Raw genomic sequence first — 17,443 nt, 5'->3', positions numbered from 1 at the left:
ATTCAAGTTATTTTGACTTTGAAAATGCTTTTTTATTTAAAAAAGCATAAACTAAGGCTTGGCATGACATAACCTCTTTTACTATAAAGAATTTAGAAATAAAGAGAAAGAAAGGCTTACCGTTCCTTCAGATCTGAAGAGTTAAATAGAAAGGGGGTGGAAGAAGGCAGGCAGACTCAGCAAATGGCCTCTACAGTCTGCCATGCGGGCACTCATTATCACTCATTACGTTTATAACTGGTGCAGTGCTTATTTAGCTCCTAAGTGTATTGTGGTGAACTAGAGGATGGTATATTTAAAGCACTAAAAAACATTTGGTGATCTTTTTGGATAGGCAAGGGTAAATGGAGATTTCTTCTTCCTATTTTATCCCACACAGTACATGTTTTCACCTCTCAAACCCCACTTTTTTTCTTTTTTTCCAGTAGTGCTAACAACCAGAGCTTCAAAAACGTGATTAAGTCATGGTGGAATGGGGATTCAAGTAGGCATAGGGTTAGACTTATAAAAACCAGATTAGGTAGATTTTGTAGACAACTGAGTGGAGAAGTGTAGGTTCTATGCTGTGTAGCTCATGTCTTTTCAGCTTAAAGATGGAAACAGCTGAAAGCTATCAAACAAGGCTGTCCAGATGGTCTCTCACATGGTTTCTGCAACATCTGTAGATAATCCATTAGTGTTATCTAATAAAGCCATACGCAGAAATGTTGTGATTCTTTCTCAGTTGCTCCTACGCTGCTATTGTCATAAATGATTCCTGGAAGTAGCTGACTGAATACTGAAATCATATCATCCATTTGTTTCTGGAAAACAAGACCATGGGGAAAACGAATACTTTTGTATTGAGAAAAATGTGAGAAAACTTCTTGACGGTGAAGTCAGAAACAGGTTTAATAAGCAAGAATTGCAGAACTAGTTTCAGGAATCCCATATAGGCCCTTCCTTCAGAATTTTCCTTTCCCATCATCCAAGGACACTTGAAATCTTTAGTCAAAGAAATGATGCAATACCAAGAAGGATTTCTTTTACCCAGGTACATAGTAAAGCATTACAATGCTGCTATTCTGCTGACCAGCAGACCCTGACTGTTTTAATAGCTGTGGTTTTAATGTATGAAAAAAATCTAATATATTGCATTGCACATTTGAAATTCACTGTATATATTTTAATGTTTTTTTGGCACCCACATAAAACAACCAGTTGGCATCCCAGTCATATCTGTCTGCTGTTGTTGCATATTTTCAACTATTCCAGCTTGAAGGGATCTTTTTAAGTAGGTGTAGATACAATGCCCTCAAACCCAGCTTGATTCCACTGTGCTGTAGTATTTTCACTTCTCTAGTCTTGCATGCTTCTCCATGGTTGTCAGTTTCATATACACTTATGTTTAACTAACTAGGCTGAGGCTTGCATTGGCTGGAGTAGGCAAGACAGCTTCTGCTGCCTGTTTAAATAAGGGCCACTAAAATCTTGATTTGTTCCTCTGTAAAGTATGTACTGCTTACAAGATATCTTGCTTTGCCCTTGATTTATCTCACTATTTTTCCAACACTAGCCACATATAAAATTGCAGAAGTGTGAATTGAAGCTTAATTTTATTCAAAACATGAGCAGATGCTTACAGTTGAAAAATGTTAAATGCCTCAGAGTATGGTCTTGAGATGTTCTGACTGTCCAGTGAGAACAGTTCTTCCCTCAGATAATTATATTCTTCTTATATTATGAAACAGTTATGTTTAAATAGCTTGCTGGAGGATGGAATGCATACAGTGCATAACCATTGGATCAAAAATTGCATTTTTAAAAACTATTGGCATGGCATGCTTTAGAGTGGTTTTCCTCACGAACATTCCAGAGAAAAAGATCAGCACATTAATCTACTTTCTGCATTCTTACTGAAATAATCCCTCAAAAGTTAGAAATCCTTCTACTACTGTATTTACCAGGACTTCTTTTTTAATGCATTTTAAAGTAGGAATAATTATGGTTATAAATTATGATTATATAAAATTGTATCAGTTGGGTTTTAACTCTTTTGAGATGTATTTGTATTTTTTTTTTAAATGCCTTTAAAGTGGAGATAGCCTTTTTGTATCTGCCAAAATTTACTTTTTTTAAAGACCTCATTTGTCATATTGATAGAGTTGTGTCATGCATAGAGAAACCAATGTTAAACAGGTAACTGTTCTTCATTTAGATTCAGAAACAGCACATGCAGTGCTGACAGGAGTCAGCAGGAAACGTCATCTTTGAATTTAAACCTGACACATCAAACCAATTTATACACATTAATTCTTGACACTGAATTTTTGTCATGTTAGATTTTCCATATGTAGCCAAAGCTTAATAATTAGTAAAGCTTCCATGTCTTTTGTAATGATATAGAAAGTGTCTCTGATTATTTATTTTTTTAAGTTTCAATTATTCAAACTTGCGTACCCTGTGAAAATATGAAGTGGATGCATTGTATCTGTAAACAATAATCTGGCCTAAATGAGTGAAAACTTGGAATTTTTTTCTGAAGGTACTGTTGTGCACAATAAATTTTGTCTGGTTGTTTTTTTTTTTTTTACAATATCTATAAGTAACTTTACACCTGAAATTAACCTAAAGTTAGGAAAAGTTTCTGCACAGAAATTAAGCTACATTACTTAAACATTCTGATATTTTTTTAAATATAAACAAACCCAAGAACAGCTTAGTTTTGATTTGCATTCAGATATGTCTATGTCATTTTGTTGTTGGGTGTTTTCCCAATTTTCTTTTCTTAGATTTCATAGAAAACCAGTTAACCAGGAGGTTCTAGAGAGGAAAAGTAGGAGCCGCGTGCAGTAACATACACCATTTTTTTGTCTCAGTTTTGAAAAGGTTAACCTTAGGTGATCATCACCTGGCCCTGTTATCAGAAATATCCCATTTCAGATGGGAAAAAAAAGAAGGTATATAGTATAGAAGCAGAATCCCTGTACCTTTGCAGATAGCAGTGAAGGTTCTGGGGTGTTCATTTTAGATACAGTGGATTTTCTTCTATCCTCACAGTATTTTTATTTTTCTTTGAACCCACTGGTCTTTTTTTCTGTATGAACAATATAGGATTTATAGAATGAAATCCTGTCTTTTACTAAATAAATATATCAGAAAACAACCTCCTCCTCAGATCCCAGACAGAAGCAGCAAAACCTTTTTTATTTTACTCATATGCAAATAAAACAGCGGCTGTAATGTATGGCATTACAGTTTCTTTCCAAAATAGGTTGCAACTGAGTATGGACTCTGAATGTCTTTATAACTACTAGAACGTGATCTCAACTTCATAATTTAATCCCAACTGTACTGTACCATTTCATTTTGGGGTAACTTAGTAGTAAAAATGAAATGCTTCTAATGCTCTCATCTTACATCTAGCATCTTAGAAGAATAATATGTTTCCCAGTGGCTTTTGACTGCATACGAAGAACTGCTACTTGTGGTATCACCCGTCCAGTGTGCATAAACCTCTCTCCACTGTCTATTCAGAGTTGGCTGGTTAGGTTTCTATTGCCATTTTCCATTATCTTATATTATTTTTATCATAGATTTTACAATTAAATAAATTTAATGAATTTATTTCCATAAAAGCTTATAAAATTATTATGGAGTTCAGTCTCTGATTTTTTAATTATTTTTTTTTATAGCTACTTTTCAGAATTATTGACTTCAAAACATCTTACGTACTGAATAAATTCTGTTATTCAGTTTGATCCAAATTTATAAGAGATGTAATTAACAAAGCTGAATGTTAATTCATGCATTTGAGTTGACCACTTCATTGTAATTAATTAGCATTGATGTTGTGTTTTTGCTCACTAATTAAACTGGAAGTGGCTAATACTGACTTAGCTCTTCAAGTTCTTCCATTGTATTTCACAATTCTTGAAACCACAGAATCAGCAAAGCATATAGTGTGCATGTAATTTTGCAACAGGTAAACTTTTGTGTGTACACAAGCAGTCCCAGTAGGCAAAATCTTGTTGATACTGCAGTAACTGATAATATGGACTTGTCTGGAATCAATACTGTCTAGCTTTTGAATATCTACAGAATGTTTAAGGAAACTTTAGAGTAGAAATACTTTTTCTGTCTTTGAGTGTCATTGCCATAGTTTCCATGCTGAATTAATTCATCATTAATGCATCTTTAATGGGGAATGATAGGAGAGAAATGTATAGGTAAAAACTTTTCTAGGCTAACTATTTATAAAATTAAAATGGAAAATGCACAATATTTTGAGAAATGACCCATTTCCTTTTTCAAATATTGGCCCGTTTGCTGCTATATCGAACATACTTAGCAAATTTACTGTTTGGGTGCCTGCTAATATTACCGGTTTTGTACATTATTCCTGGCTCTAGAAATCAGCATAATCTCCTTGATCTTTCTTTATTTTCAGGACTCTTCATTAGGACCCAGGTAGTAGGGTGTATTTTAGTTTTATTTTCTCCACCCCTCACTGCATTTCTGTTTGAAGGCTTTGAATAACTGAACTGCAGCTTTCAACAATGTCCGTGTTGTGAGAAAATTAAATATTACCTTCTATTTGTTATTTTAGCAGACTGATGAGAGCCATGCTCACTCCTGCTCATTGACAAAAATATTAATATACATTACATATGATAAAAGTATTAAATATGCATTGCTGTTTTTTCAAACCCATCTTTTATTCTATTGCCGTATTGAGTTAAATTCTTTTTATCCCTATTTTTGCTGCTAAGAAGAAGCTTATGCTAGATTTAGCTTAGGGTGCAAAGGTTGTAGTGGTACTGAATAAATGTTCAAAGAATTGTAAGGAAACTGAAGAAACATAAGGATCACATTTACTGTTTAGCAGAGGTGTTAAGTCTGATTTTGCAGCTTTGAAAATCAGAGATAGTGTCGGGGTCACTCAACCAAGACAGTGCTTACAAATTATTCCAAGACTTTCACACTTTAGCAGCAAATCAGAACAGACATTCAAACAGATTTAAGGTATTCTCTGCAACTGAATCTTTGAATACCAAATACACTTGAATCCTAAAAATCCTGACCAGCCTTCATAATTCTGAAAGGCAAACATAAATGTGTTAATTTTCTGAAGAGGTTTTCTTCATGCTGCTGTTGTGACCTCATTCAACACAGCTTCCAAAGGATGCCTTTGGTCAGCATTTTGAAGGTATTCTTTAGGTCTTAACCGTAAGGTTTGAAACATTTACTTTATTAAGGAAAAGTCTGTTTAAAAATTAATGGCATTTTCTTCTGGAGTTTAATACTAATTTTAGGTGAATGGATATTAATATTTACAGAAATTAATTAAAAACCTAATCCTTCTATCTTTGTGTAGGTCTCCACTGGGCTGTCCTCCAGGTTTCCACTCTTACTTATCTTTGTTTTGTGCCTTTTGCTAACAGTTAATTTTGTAAAATGTGAATTTTATTCTGCAAAACAGTAAACAATGATCACCATGCTTATTCATGTAGGCCAATGAGCAGCCTTCCAAAAATTTTTACTTTAGTTCAGTCCTATTTTGATTGCTTGTCTGTATCACTGGCAAGAAGTGGAGCCATTCAGTTTTGCTTTTCTTTTTTTTTTTAAAAAAAAAAGACGACAAACAACAAACCACCAAAAAAACCCCACAAACTTGTGTAAGATTACCAGCTAAATGAGTTATTTACCTCTCTGCTAAGAGGACTTTAATTCACCTTTAGTACCGTGCTGAATATGCTGAATTTCATGATACAGACTTCCTATTTCAATTTTAACTGTCTTTTCTCCAAGAGACTACAGACACATAGATTTCTGTTTATTTAAATGTTTTCCCCATCAGTTGGAAAGTACACTAAGGAAATTATTTCAGAAAAAGGACAGCAGCTGTCTGCTCTTTAGTTTTGTTAAAGAATCGTCAGTTTAAGTTTCCAGATTTCAATATTTACAGGTATGCTGTATTTCATAAATGATTCAGTTTTTGTCTTTCTGCAACTCCAGCATTATTCCTTGAGATTCTTCTAAACATTTCTTTCATTTTGAATTTAACATCAAATTTTGAAGTACAAAACCAGGGAAGAAAATAATTGCAAGTTACAAAGCAAGTTACAAAAGCAACAATGGTGAGTAACTGCAGAGCAGACACTGTAGCTACTAGCTGACCTTTAAGAGACTGCAGAGTTTTTATTGCTTTGAGGTCACTGGCAGCAAGCAGTGAGTGTCAGTAGAGTAAACCATTACCACTTCTTTTGTTCCTGCTATTATCATGACCATTAATACAGTCTTAATCTAAACATGGATTGCAGAACAATATGGTTTTGGGACCAGGTGCTAGTTGATTTTTTATACATTTAAGAAAAACAGTTTATTTGTGTCTTGGTGTACAAATAAAAACAAACTATATTTAGTCTCATGTTTTCTCAATCAGGAAATAAGGAAGTTACTAGTTGCAGCAAATCTAAGATAGGCCTTTTGATTCTCTCATAGCTTACTGTCTACAAATAGTCTTGTTAGTAAGCAACCAAAACTATCCATTTGAAGTACAAATTGCTAAGTTTACAAATGTTTCCCCTTTTTCTTTTATTTTTTTTTCCCTTCTTTCTTTTTTCTTTTTTCTTTTTTTTTTTAAACAAAAACAAAAGAAAACAAAACAGTTTTGGGGGTAATGTTTTGAAGATCCCTTTACCTGTGCTGGGCCAACTCTAATGAATCCATCTGGGAATTAAATTGTACTTGCTTTTCTTGCTATTTAAAACAGTCTCATACAGTTCAAATTGCAGATTTAGGTACAGCCAAATCAAAACATTATCAGATTTTATGGAAGCTAATTCAGAGGGTTTTAGTGACCCTTGTCAGGCAGATTATCACAGGTATTAGAACATGATTTGACAAGTTCACCCTTGGTTTTGAGGTGAAAAGGTTGTATAAATAAATAAAAATAACATGTAAGTTGTCTCTCACTTTTTTTATACTTTTACTTTGCCCTCATCTTAAACTGCAGTTGAGGCTGGTGCCACAGTGGGAGTTCTATACAAGCAGTGAAATCCCTTCTGTAATGAGTTTACATTGTAGAAACTAATCTTTTATGTATCAGTTAGAATCTGTCTTTTCTCATCAGCCTGAGAGCTTTTGCAGTTAGCTTATTTGCCATGCACCTTTTCAGTTCTTTGTGAACAGCTGTATCTGTAGATGGCAGTAGCAAATTTATTTATTTATGTCAGAAATTCTAATAAAAGTTATGTTCTGTTACTATCATTAATAAGCCTTAAAATGAAAAATATCTTTGATAGAATAAAAAACAACAGCCTCTATGTATCAGGGGAAAAAAACACCCAAACCTATGTAATCTCTGAAAATTCAAATCAATTTTGAGAATTTCCTTCAGTGTTATGGAATGGAGGGCAATGGGGGTTAGTACTGTTTTAAAAAATCTTATATGGGACAGAAGCAAGTAATACTATAATACTGGGATTTTTTTTTTTATTATTACTGTCATCATGGAAGGCAAAAGTATTAGGTGATGTATAGGATTTAAAAGTAAAAATTTTCTGTGTTTTCTGCTTCGTGAGTATCTGAAAATTGTACCTATTTCTTATGAGGACAAAGAATTTCTTGTATTTTTAGAGCTCAAGTCTTATCTTGCTTCTCAGCACTGTACAAGGTGAGGTACCTTTTAGAATTTGTCTCTCAATGTAAAGAAACCACATCAGCAATTTATGTACAGTAATATAATCTTTCTGGGAATGTGGCAGGCATTTAAGCTTTCTTCTTACAAAGTTACTTTACTACCAGTTTGATACAAAGAGCGAGTAGAATCAGCACAAACACTGTCAGAACTGTTATTTGGCCAAAGCTTTGACAAAGCAAAATATTAATAAACAGGAATGGCTATATATAAGTACACATGTATTTGAAAATTGGAAGTAACATTTGCATGAATGCAGCAGTACATAAACAGGGGTGGATTGGTGATTATTTAATAGTTTTAAAAGTTCTGTGGTGAAACCAGATTCTTCCTGCTTTTTTGGAGCTTGTTACCAAGCAGCTATGTCCCTACCCAAAGAGGATGTTATTGTACCTTAAAATTCATTATCAAATTCTAGATCTGGATTATCTTCACCTCAACTCCCTCTGGCAGTGCAGGAGGATGGGGAGTGGGGGTTGTGGTCATTTCATCACACATTATCTCTTCTGCTCCTTCCTCCTCAGGAGAGGACTCCTCACTCTTCACCTGCTGCCTTGTGGGGTCCCTCCTACAGGAGACAGTCTTTCATGAACTTCAACACAAGTCCTTCGCATGGGCTGCAGTTCATGAACTGTTCCAGCGTGGGTTCTTTCCACAGGGTGCATCCTTCAGGAACAGACTGCTCCAGTGTGGGTCCCCCACAGAGTCACAAGTCCTGCAGCAAACCTGCTCCAGCATGGGCTCCTCCTCTCCATATGGCCACAGGTCCTGCAAGGAGCCTGCTCCAGTGCGGGCTTTCCACAGGATCACAGCCTCTTTCGGGCATCCTGCTACTCCAGCATGAATCCTCCATGGGCTGCAGGTCTGCATCATGGACTGCAGGGGAATCTCTGCTCCAATGCCTGGAGCACCTCCTCCCCCTGCTTCTTCACTGACCTTGGTGTCTGCAGAGTTGATGCTCTCACATATTCTCACTCCTCTCTCCAGCAGTTTTCTTCTCCCTCTTCTTAAAGGTGTTATTGCAGAGGTGCTACCACCTATCGCTGATGGGCATGGGTTTGGCTTTGGCCACTGGTGGGTCCATCTTAGAGCCAGCTGCATTGGCTTGTTCAGGCATAGGGGAAGCTTCCGGCATTTTCTCAGAGAAGCCACCCCTTTAACCTCTCTTCCCCACCCCTTACTCCCCTTCCCCTATCCCCCCAAAACAACAAAAAAAAACCTTGCAGCGCAAACACAATACATTCTCTGTGGCTGGAAAATTCATGCTGGAAACTTTTCCAATGATTTCGTATAACTATCTTTTTAAAGAGCTGGAATGGTTTTCATAGCTCTCCAAAATATTTCAGATTCTTGACTGATGAACATGTTAATAATACAATGGGTGCTAATGTTATAATGCTCCCAATTTAAAACTCTCTTTTGACTTTTAGTCTAATTTGGTTTTATTCTTATGTATTCTTTTTAATCCTGTACTGGATGGTCAAGCTGGATGCTTGATTAAATATCCAGAATATTTGATAATAATATTCTGAGCTGATTTTGGAGAAGATACCTTGTTTAAAAAAAAAAAAAAAAAAAAGAAAAAAACACCAACAAAAAATCCTGGGTATTTCTTCTCGTTTTACCTTTTCTCTTAAAACCAGTATTTGACTAATGGAATAGTATACATACGTTGACTTAAATTTCTTAAAAATCTTCTGTATTTTCTGAGAATTGGAGATTAGTTTTTAGAAGGTTTAGGTTTGCTTGAAAGATATTTTGCCCCCAGAGGTGAAAACAGACATATTTCCAAGGCATTAGTGAACTTCCTTGCAAGAAAGTGCTTAAATTTAAATTTATTCATGCCTAACTACTAGAGCTTCAAATATCCATTAGTCTTAACAAGTGGTAAAGAAAATAGATTAGGATTAAAAAAGAAAACATTATGAAGGCAAAGGCATAGGCCAGCAGAGCAGAAGTAATTTCTGCTCTCATACTTCAAGAGCCTGCAAAAAGGAATTTTGAGAGGCAGACTGATATTCCAGGCTTTGCAACAATGGTTGTTTAGCTATTTGTTGTGATTAATTACTTAAATCTTTTCCTGTTTGCCAGTGGGTTCTGACAGCTGTTTATGTACTTTTTATTTGTCAGATAGAATGGGTAAACAGTTTTTGGCATGTGTATTGTTTGTAAGGTACTTGCTTTATTTGTTATGCGAGATATTTGTGTTGCCTATTTGTTTACCAGAACATTTTGAAAAGGAAAATAATGAACAACAAAAGGAAAAATCACAGCTGGCACTGATGTTTGTTCCTTCAGTATGTATTCTTTCTTACAAAAAGGCATGGCTATTCTTGTGAGCATCAGTTACTAGTGGACACTGAATACAACAAAATGGTGTTAAAATATGAAAGAGAATACAAGAAGATGGTGATAGCAAAATACTTACTGGACTAAATTCTATCACAGAAGTGAAGCTTAGGGAGACAGAGGGTGGTAGTGTGACTTGATTCGGAAAAGTCAAATGGTGGTGTGTTTTTTTGTTTGTTTTTTTGTTTTTTTTTCCTTCTTCTTAAATGAGGATGTTCTGTGTACTGTGACCACTGAGACAAGAAATCTTACAGAGGTACTGATGCTGGAGAGAATGCGCCATTTTTCCAACCTGCTCTAAGTAGAACTGAACCTTCAATTCTCTTTAATGATATATCAAGTAAAAGTATGGAAGTAGGTCAGAAAGCCAAATCAAAAATATTAATAGGATGGCTTTTCTTGATTTTGAAATACATATGAAGCTTTTAACATAAGACATAAGGTGCTTTCTTCCTTTATATATTCTGCATAGGAAGTGAGGATGAAATGCCATCTGAAAGTAGCATTATTGGTTGATTTTGAGCTAGTAAAATCTCATAGCTCTTGGCTTTCTGCCAGCAGTCATGTTAAAACACTTAGGGAATTAAAAATCTTTTACAACAGTCTTTCTACATCTTGATTCTCTAGACTGAGTAGGAGGTAAACATCAATGGGAAACAACAAAGTAACTACCTCAAAGAGCTGCCAAACAGCATTACATTTTTACAAATTGTTACTGATTTCAAATGTTGAGTCAGATAAACCACTTTTCCTGTTGATGTATACCATGGTGATGTGTAAAACCTCAAATTATCTTTGTGTTCGCCCAAAGTTTCTTGTAGTTGCTGCTAAAGTCCATAGAGATATTGCAGTTTGGGTTATTTTTCTATTATGTAATGTCTGTGAATGCCATATTCCTTAAACGTTCCATAGACTTCATGAAGAATATGAGCCTAAGTAGACTATAAAAGCTATGTAGCCGTATTAGAGGTTGGCCTCAGTAGTTGTTTTGTAGGAACACATTTGCTAAAAAAAAAACCCAAACCAAAAACCTATAAATCCTCACCCTGCTCATCATTTTCACTTCAAATGCTTAAATGATGTGAGGAGAACTTACAGGGCATGACTTTGCAAATGAGCTTGTTTGTATTTTATACCTGCAGTATTCATATAGCATGGGAAAATACATCTTTTCCTATGTCTAGTCCTGCTTCATGAGGATCACAGTGTCAAATTATATACTATGTGCATTTTGACTGAAGAACTAAAGATGGAAAGCTCATGTTCAATGAGATAAGTTACTTTTTTAAACTTTGGCTTCTTCTCATTGGTATGCAAGTTTAGTGTGTAAGTTTGGAACTGATTTTAAGGTTCTAATTAGTCTCTAGAGAATTCATGTGGGCAATAGATTGCTCATTAATATATCAGCTTTCCATTATGGTGATTGGCTATTTCTCATGTCTAACGTGGAAACTGAAATGATACATATTAATTTGCCTTCCAGATGTTGCAACTGCCTGTCCAGATAAGAAGTCCGTGTTCATGTACGTGACTTCTCTGTTCCAAGTTCTGCCCCAGCAAGTCACTATGGAAGCCATCAGGGAGGTGGAGATGTTGCCACGACACTCAAGGGTCACTACAGAAGAGCACATACAAGTACATCATCAACAGCTTTTTTCACAAGAAGTGAGTTGTTTCACTTTTCTGCTTTCATCTTGCTTCCCTAAGGTGGTTGTTTCCCTTACCTACCCCGTAAGTTTGATGTTAGATGGTGTCCAGGATTTGTCCAATGGAAGGCAAAAAAATCAAGCACATAATGGACGAAGTCTCCATCAGAGGCAAGTCAAACGTACTTGTCTTCATGAACTGTGCTTCTGTACTGCTTTTCACCTTGCATGAGGCTGTTTTAAACCTAAGTATTCAGCAAATATGTGCTTTGCTCTTCTGTTTTACAGCACTGGGTGTTTTGATTGTGAAAGAGCACAAGGAAGAACACAGAAACAGGATTTACATTTAAACAACATTTTAACCTTTCTGAGAGAATAGTAGCTGATGTTTCTCCATATTCATGAAACTTTTTTTACTTTTTTAGCGTTTTGTTTACACTGAGTTGTATTTTAAGACCACCAGCTGACCTCTCAAAAAGTTCATGTAATATTGGAATTAATTTATATTTGCTATGTCAGTTATGGTTTTGACTGAAATCAGACAGTGTCTGCTGAATTGTTTAGTGGATTTTAGGCCTAGTGTGCTTGTCTGAACTTAATCTGTATCTGGCTTTTGGTATGCTCAGTCTCTTAGATTACTGAGCAGATGAGTACTGGCTCTTTTATTTAGGATGTGCTGCAAGATTGTCTTCTGAGTCTTTGCTTGTAAATTTTAAAGAACCTTTGATTTACATTGGTATTCTGCTAGTATTGAGTCCTGATAGTTTTTTACTTTTGGAGAGGAGGTCAGATTAAATGAGAATTTTTCTTAATACCATCCCAATCTTGACTGCTGAATACCAGCACAGTTGAAAAATACAACTGGTGATGACCTTCTTCCTACTTTTATTTCAGTTACACTTAAATTCATTGCTTTACTCCTATAACCCCTGCTCCTATCCATATATTTGTTCTTTCCACCTCTAATTTATTCTTTATAGATCACAGTCAGTATACCCCAGAGACCTGCACCTTCTCCTAAACCACGGTTCAAAAGTTACGCATATACACAAGCTGTGTATGTCACATCCCCAGACCAAAAAAGGAGGCAGATTCCTCCACAGGTCTGTCAATACTGTCATTTCTTTTAAAGCCTTATTAAACTTTTGCTTGGAGTGAAAATGTTTGTACATTTTGCTTATATCTGATCTTGATCTTTTTCAGTTTGGTTTTCGTTTAGCATCTGTCAAGCGGTTACTTTTTGCTGTATGTTTCAGCATGGCTGGCAATAGGTGTTATGCTGATTGTTAGGGGTGAATAACATCCAGACATGGCTGGTTTAGAATCATAAACTGCTTCGTTAAGTCTTGGTTTTGTTTTTTTTTTTCTAAATAGCACAAGTATTGTCTTAAATTACTATTAGATGAACAAACCAAACACAAGCTATATTTGGCATCCAATTACTATATTTCTGTCTAGGGTTTGAGTACAGAAAACCAGGAACCATTGGTTTTCTCTTGCTTTTCCTAACCCTCATATCTGTTAAAGAAAATAAGTGCTGACATTTCTCAGAAGGTTACTGTAGTTGGAAAGAAGGGAAAGGAAACAATAAAATGAATATTCTGTATATGACCTGGATTATTAGCTTTTAACAGCTGGTCATTTTATCACAAATAGCATCATGCCAACATTCAGGTTAGGGTTTTGTGTTTGTTTTTTTTGACCTTTAAATAGCTGTGATTGTTTAATAAAACCTGTTTCAAGCAATCCTTATAATGAGCATTTCAGTAGTCAGATTTTTATAATTTCTGACAAGTGTGAGAGCAAAGGTCATATTGTGTAATGCAACAGGCTTTCCTTTCGTTACTTTGGGGAAAAGGCATCTGCATGTATTTGGCATTACAGTATGGGCTTGTTTGTTAATTCTGTCTAACCTCTAAAAATTTATTGCAAAACTGCACCTCAACAGTATGTTTCCAAATCTACTTTTCAACTGACTGGTATTTTCCCAAATAATCACTTCATTTAAATACTCCAGGAAACAAATCCTGTGCACATAAGCATGAGCCCTGCTGCATTATCCTAACATCCAATGTGTTGCGCTGATGATTAATGGAGCTTTTAAACAAGGTATTTTAAAACTGGTATAATTGACTATACTGATACTGTACTGAAAATTAGTTACTATAGTAACTTAAATACTATACTGATAATTGAGAAGAATGAAGAGTTGTGATATACCATAGCTTTATGTTTTCAGGGTCTGTAGGAAATTCTGTGAACTGTTTGTTAGTTCATATTTGTATGGCAGGTGGGTCTGTATGTTTATCTGAAGTAGTGACCTTTGAAAAGGCCAGATTGCTTTTCTCTACTGATCATTAAAGTGATGATTTATTTCTTTCCCCCAGTGATTTTGATTCAATAGAAACTGTATTGTAATGCTTGTGTAGAATGCTCTTACTCTAAGATACTGCCACATGTACTTTGTGGTTTTGTTGTGCATGCATGTACTGGAAGTATGCAAAGGAAGGCATTCATAGATTTTCCATGTTCATTCTAAACAGCAAAGGCATTTCTCTATATGTATACACAATAGCATTAAGGAATTTTGCTTTGTCATTTTCTGAGATTCAGAAACGTTCTAAGCAATGAAATTAATATGGGTGTGTAAGTCTAAGGTAAACAGTGAGCTAAGGAGAGAAGTAGGAAGAGATACCTTTTAAAAGAGCAATACATTTGTATTGAGGCAGGGGGGAGCAAACACTTTTTTAGATGTTCAAACCTTCTTCAGAAGTTCTAGTCCTGAAAGCACAAGATACTATAACAAAAATGAGAACGTAAAAAATATAAAAAATAATTATGAAACAATATGGTGTTTGGAATTTAGCCACACTCTCTGCAGGAAGCATTTGTATAATTCAAACTATGTTTAGCTGTAGCAAAGAAATAATACATATATTTTGATGGAGTAAAACATCCTTAAAAATGGAAAAGGAAATTTCATTTGTCTGACAGTGATGTCATTAGAGCAAACCCAGTAATTTAAATAAACTGTGGATGATGTACTGAGGCAGCAAAATTTCAAAAACAAATATGCATTTTTTGAAAGGTAGAAAACCGGATTTTGCTTATTGTGTTATAAGTTCAAAGTTATTAAAAGAAAAAAGTACCACTTGTAGAATGATTTCTGCAAAGTGATTTGCAAGTCATTTGGAAAATATATTAAAATAAAGTATGTTTACCTCCCAAGCATGAACAAGACATAAAAATAAAGTTCATGTTTTATATGTTACTGTTCAAGAGAATCTTTTAACTTTAAAGTATTGCTCCCATTAATGTAAGGTTGATATTTCTCCGGTCTAGGAGTAGATAAAGTTTTTCTACCTTTCTTTTTAAGAGAAGGTCTTCTGTCTGTTAGTTTGAAATGATTTTCGTGTGCTTTGTTCAGTGGAGAACATATCTCAAGTTAATCTGTTTGCACAAATATAACAAATGTAATATTGATTTGTCTTCATACTGTATTCTGATCATTTTCTTCTGGAGCATAAAGAAAGGAGTTCCAAAAAGGAATTCTATTGTCATCAGAAACAAGCAAAAACCTTAAAACACAAAAGGGAGAAGGTGGAGACAGAGAGAGCAGAGGTAAGAAACTCTGAAGATGTTTTGCTAGTGGTACATGATATCAACAGGAACTATTTAGTTTCAATTATCTGAAGTAAGAGGCATGCATTTTTTAATTCAACTTGAGAAAATATTTTCTCATGTCACTGCTATTAAAGTTTGAAAGCAGAAGTAGAAAATAACTATTTATTAGAAAAGAACACTGTCCCTTAAAGCGAAAGTGATTTGTGAGAATCATAGAGTCATAGAATAGTTAGGGTTGAGAAGAACCTTAAGATCATCTAGTTCCAACCCCCCTGCCATGGGCAGGGACACCTCACACTAAACCATGTCAACCCAAGTCTCTGTCCAACCTGGCCTTGAAAACTGCCAGGAATGGAGCATTCACACATTTCAATAGGCAGAAGTATATATGATAATTTCATGAAACTTCTTTTTTTTTCCAATTGATATTGCAATTTTCAAATGTTGAACTGATTATTTATAAAGAGTTTGTTTTGTTTTTTTAACCAGACAATATGAATAATTCAACTTCATATATTTTTTACTACCAGCATTTTATAAAAAAAAAAAAAAAGACGATATTAATTACATGCACAGAAAATAAGCTAGCAGAAGTGTGTGCTATTTGTAGAAACCATTAGGGGAAATGCAATGTTCCTCAGTATTAGTTTACAAGGAGTAACTTCTTGAGTTTGGATTAACAATAGGATCAAGAAACATAGATTCTGACACATTGTGTCCATTCTAAAAGGTATTGAGGTGTGAGAACAGTAAATGACTACATGGTTGCACAGGTTTTCCCACTCTGGACCCTTTAAGTTACTATGGAATTTTCAGTATGATTACCTTTTGAAAAGGTAATCTACTTGTAATTATCAATTCCTTTTCAGAACGCGTTCAGTTTTCTTCCAGCATTTGTTGTCTTAAAAATCTTGGTTATTTTGCTGACCTCATTTATTCCTGTTCACATTCTTAATCACAACACTCTTGTATCTTCTCCATATCACCAAGTAAATGCTTTCTCTGTTATGCTGTGCTGTGTTTTGTTATTTCCGGTCTTTTCCTGTCTCTCCTGTTTCCTTTAAATTCAGAAAATATTTTTCTTCTTCACTAATGTAATTTAAAATAATTTTAAACAACTTACGTATATTCAGCCTCCTAATTTTCTCAATTTTATTTTTTTTTAATTGTCCAGTCTTGTTTCTGGTTTTGTTCCCATTCTATGAACATGTTTGATGGCTACTGTAATGGATATGTGATTTAATACCTAGAGTTTATAGTCATGTATTGTGATGTTTTATTAAATATGAGTACATTTCTTTAAGATATGACGTAGTATGATACTGCTTGGGAAAATTTCACCTGTAATTATTTTCTGCCACGTAAGGAATGTCAGGTGAAAGTACCTGATAAAATATGTGTGGGCTCCATTTCAGCAGTCTGATACTCATTTGAAGAATTAAAATATTTAATTTATTTCTAGGAGAATGTAACTTAAAAAAAAAAAAAAAAAAAAAAATAAACAGCTCTGATTCCAGAACTAAGAAGTTAACTTTTGCCAATCTCAAGTGGAAAGGGGAAAAGTGGAAGACAAAGAGGGAGTGTTCACAAAGAGCAAATATAGAGAAGAATATGGCTACAAAACAGTAGATTTATAATATACTTTTTAAGCTGATTTTTTTTGAGATATCAGTGTCTGTTAAAGAATTTAGCTGCTGCGCAAGCTACACATCAGTTATACATTGTCTCTATAATGAGAATTTAGAACCCCATAACTCACTGTTCTTGAAGTGTGCTTTCATGCCCACCTCCTTAATAATTATATTTGAGTAGTGATTTTAATTAAGCAAATTCCTTCTGAATGGAACCTGAATGTAAATTCAGGTCACATCCCCACACATGACTGCACTGCAGTTGCATCTTTGCTTAAGAAACATGTCTTATATTCTAGCCAGTTAAGTGAGGTATAATTATATATGAACTGCAACCATAAGTGTATGAGGCAATAATGGTCTTTAGAATACATTTTATTTAGCTATTTTTAGGTTGCTTCTGTTTCATCATCTCAAAATAATGGGTATATTTCATATCTGCAAGAGAATAAATAAGAATTCATTATGTATGCAGTAACAATAATGGGTTAATATTTCTCTTGTAGGTCAGA

The 17,443-nt window shown here is 34.7% G+C and overlaps 1 protein-coding gene across 14 annotated transcripts in view; it reads left to right on the top strand.

Moving 5' to 3' along the window:
• Positions 1–17,443, top strand: part of DMD (dystrophin) — a 1,205,254-nt gene that overhangs the window by 423,203 nt on the left and 764,608 nt on the right. For 11 of the 14 annotated variants that reach the window (XM_061453343.1, XM_061453349.1, XM_061453344.1 and 8 more), the window contains exons 8-9: positions 11,514–11,695; positions 12,657–12,779. In XM_061453343.1, the coding sequence (XP_061309327.1) occupies positions 11,514–11,695; positions 12,657–12,779 (305 nt within the window). The remainder of the gene's footprint in view (positions 1–11,513; positions 11,696–12,656; positions 12,780–17,443) is intronic. The other 3 variants (XM_061453346.1, XM_061453348.1, XM_061453362.1) reach the window with 1 other exon arrangement.

Source organism: Pezoporus flaviventris, unplaced genomic scaffold (genome assembly GCF_033815535.1).
Source record: "Pezoporus flaviventris isolate CSIRO_AGI_PZ_B2104156 unplaced genomic scaffold, CSIRO_AGI_Pfla_v1 ptg000015l, whole genome shotgun sequence".
NCBI classification, from domain to species: domain Eukaryota; kingdom Metazoa; phylum Chordata; class Aves; order Psittaciformes; family Psittacidae; genus Pezoporus; species Pezoporus flaviventris.
The sequence above is the reverse complement of the archived record's forward strand: the minus strand, read 5'-3'. Positions and strand labels throughout refer to the sequence as shown.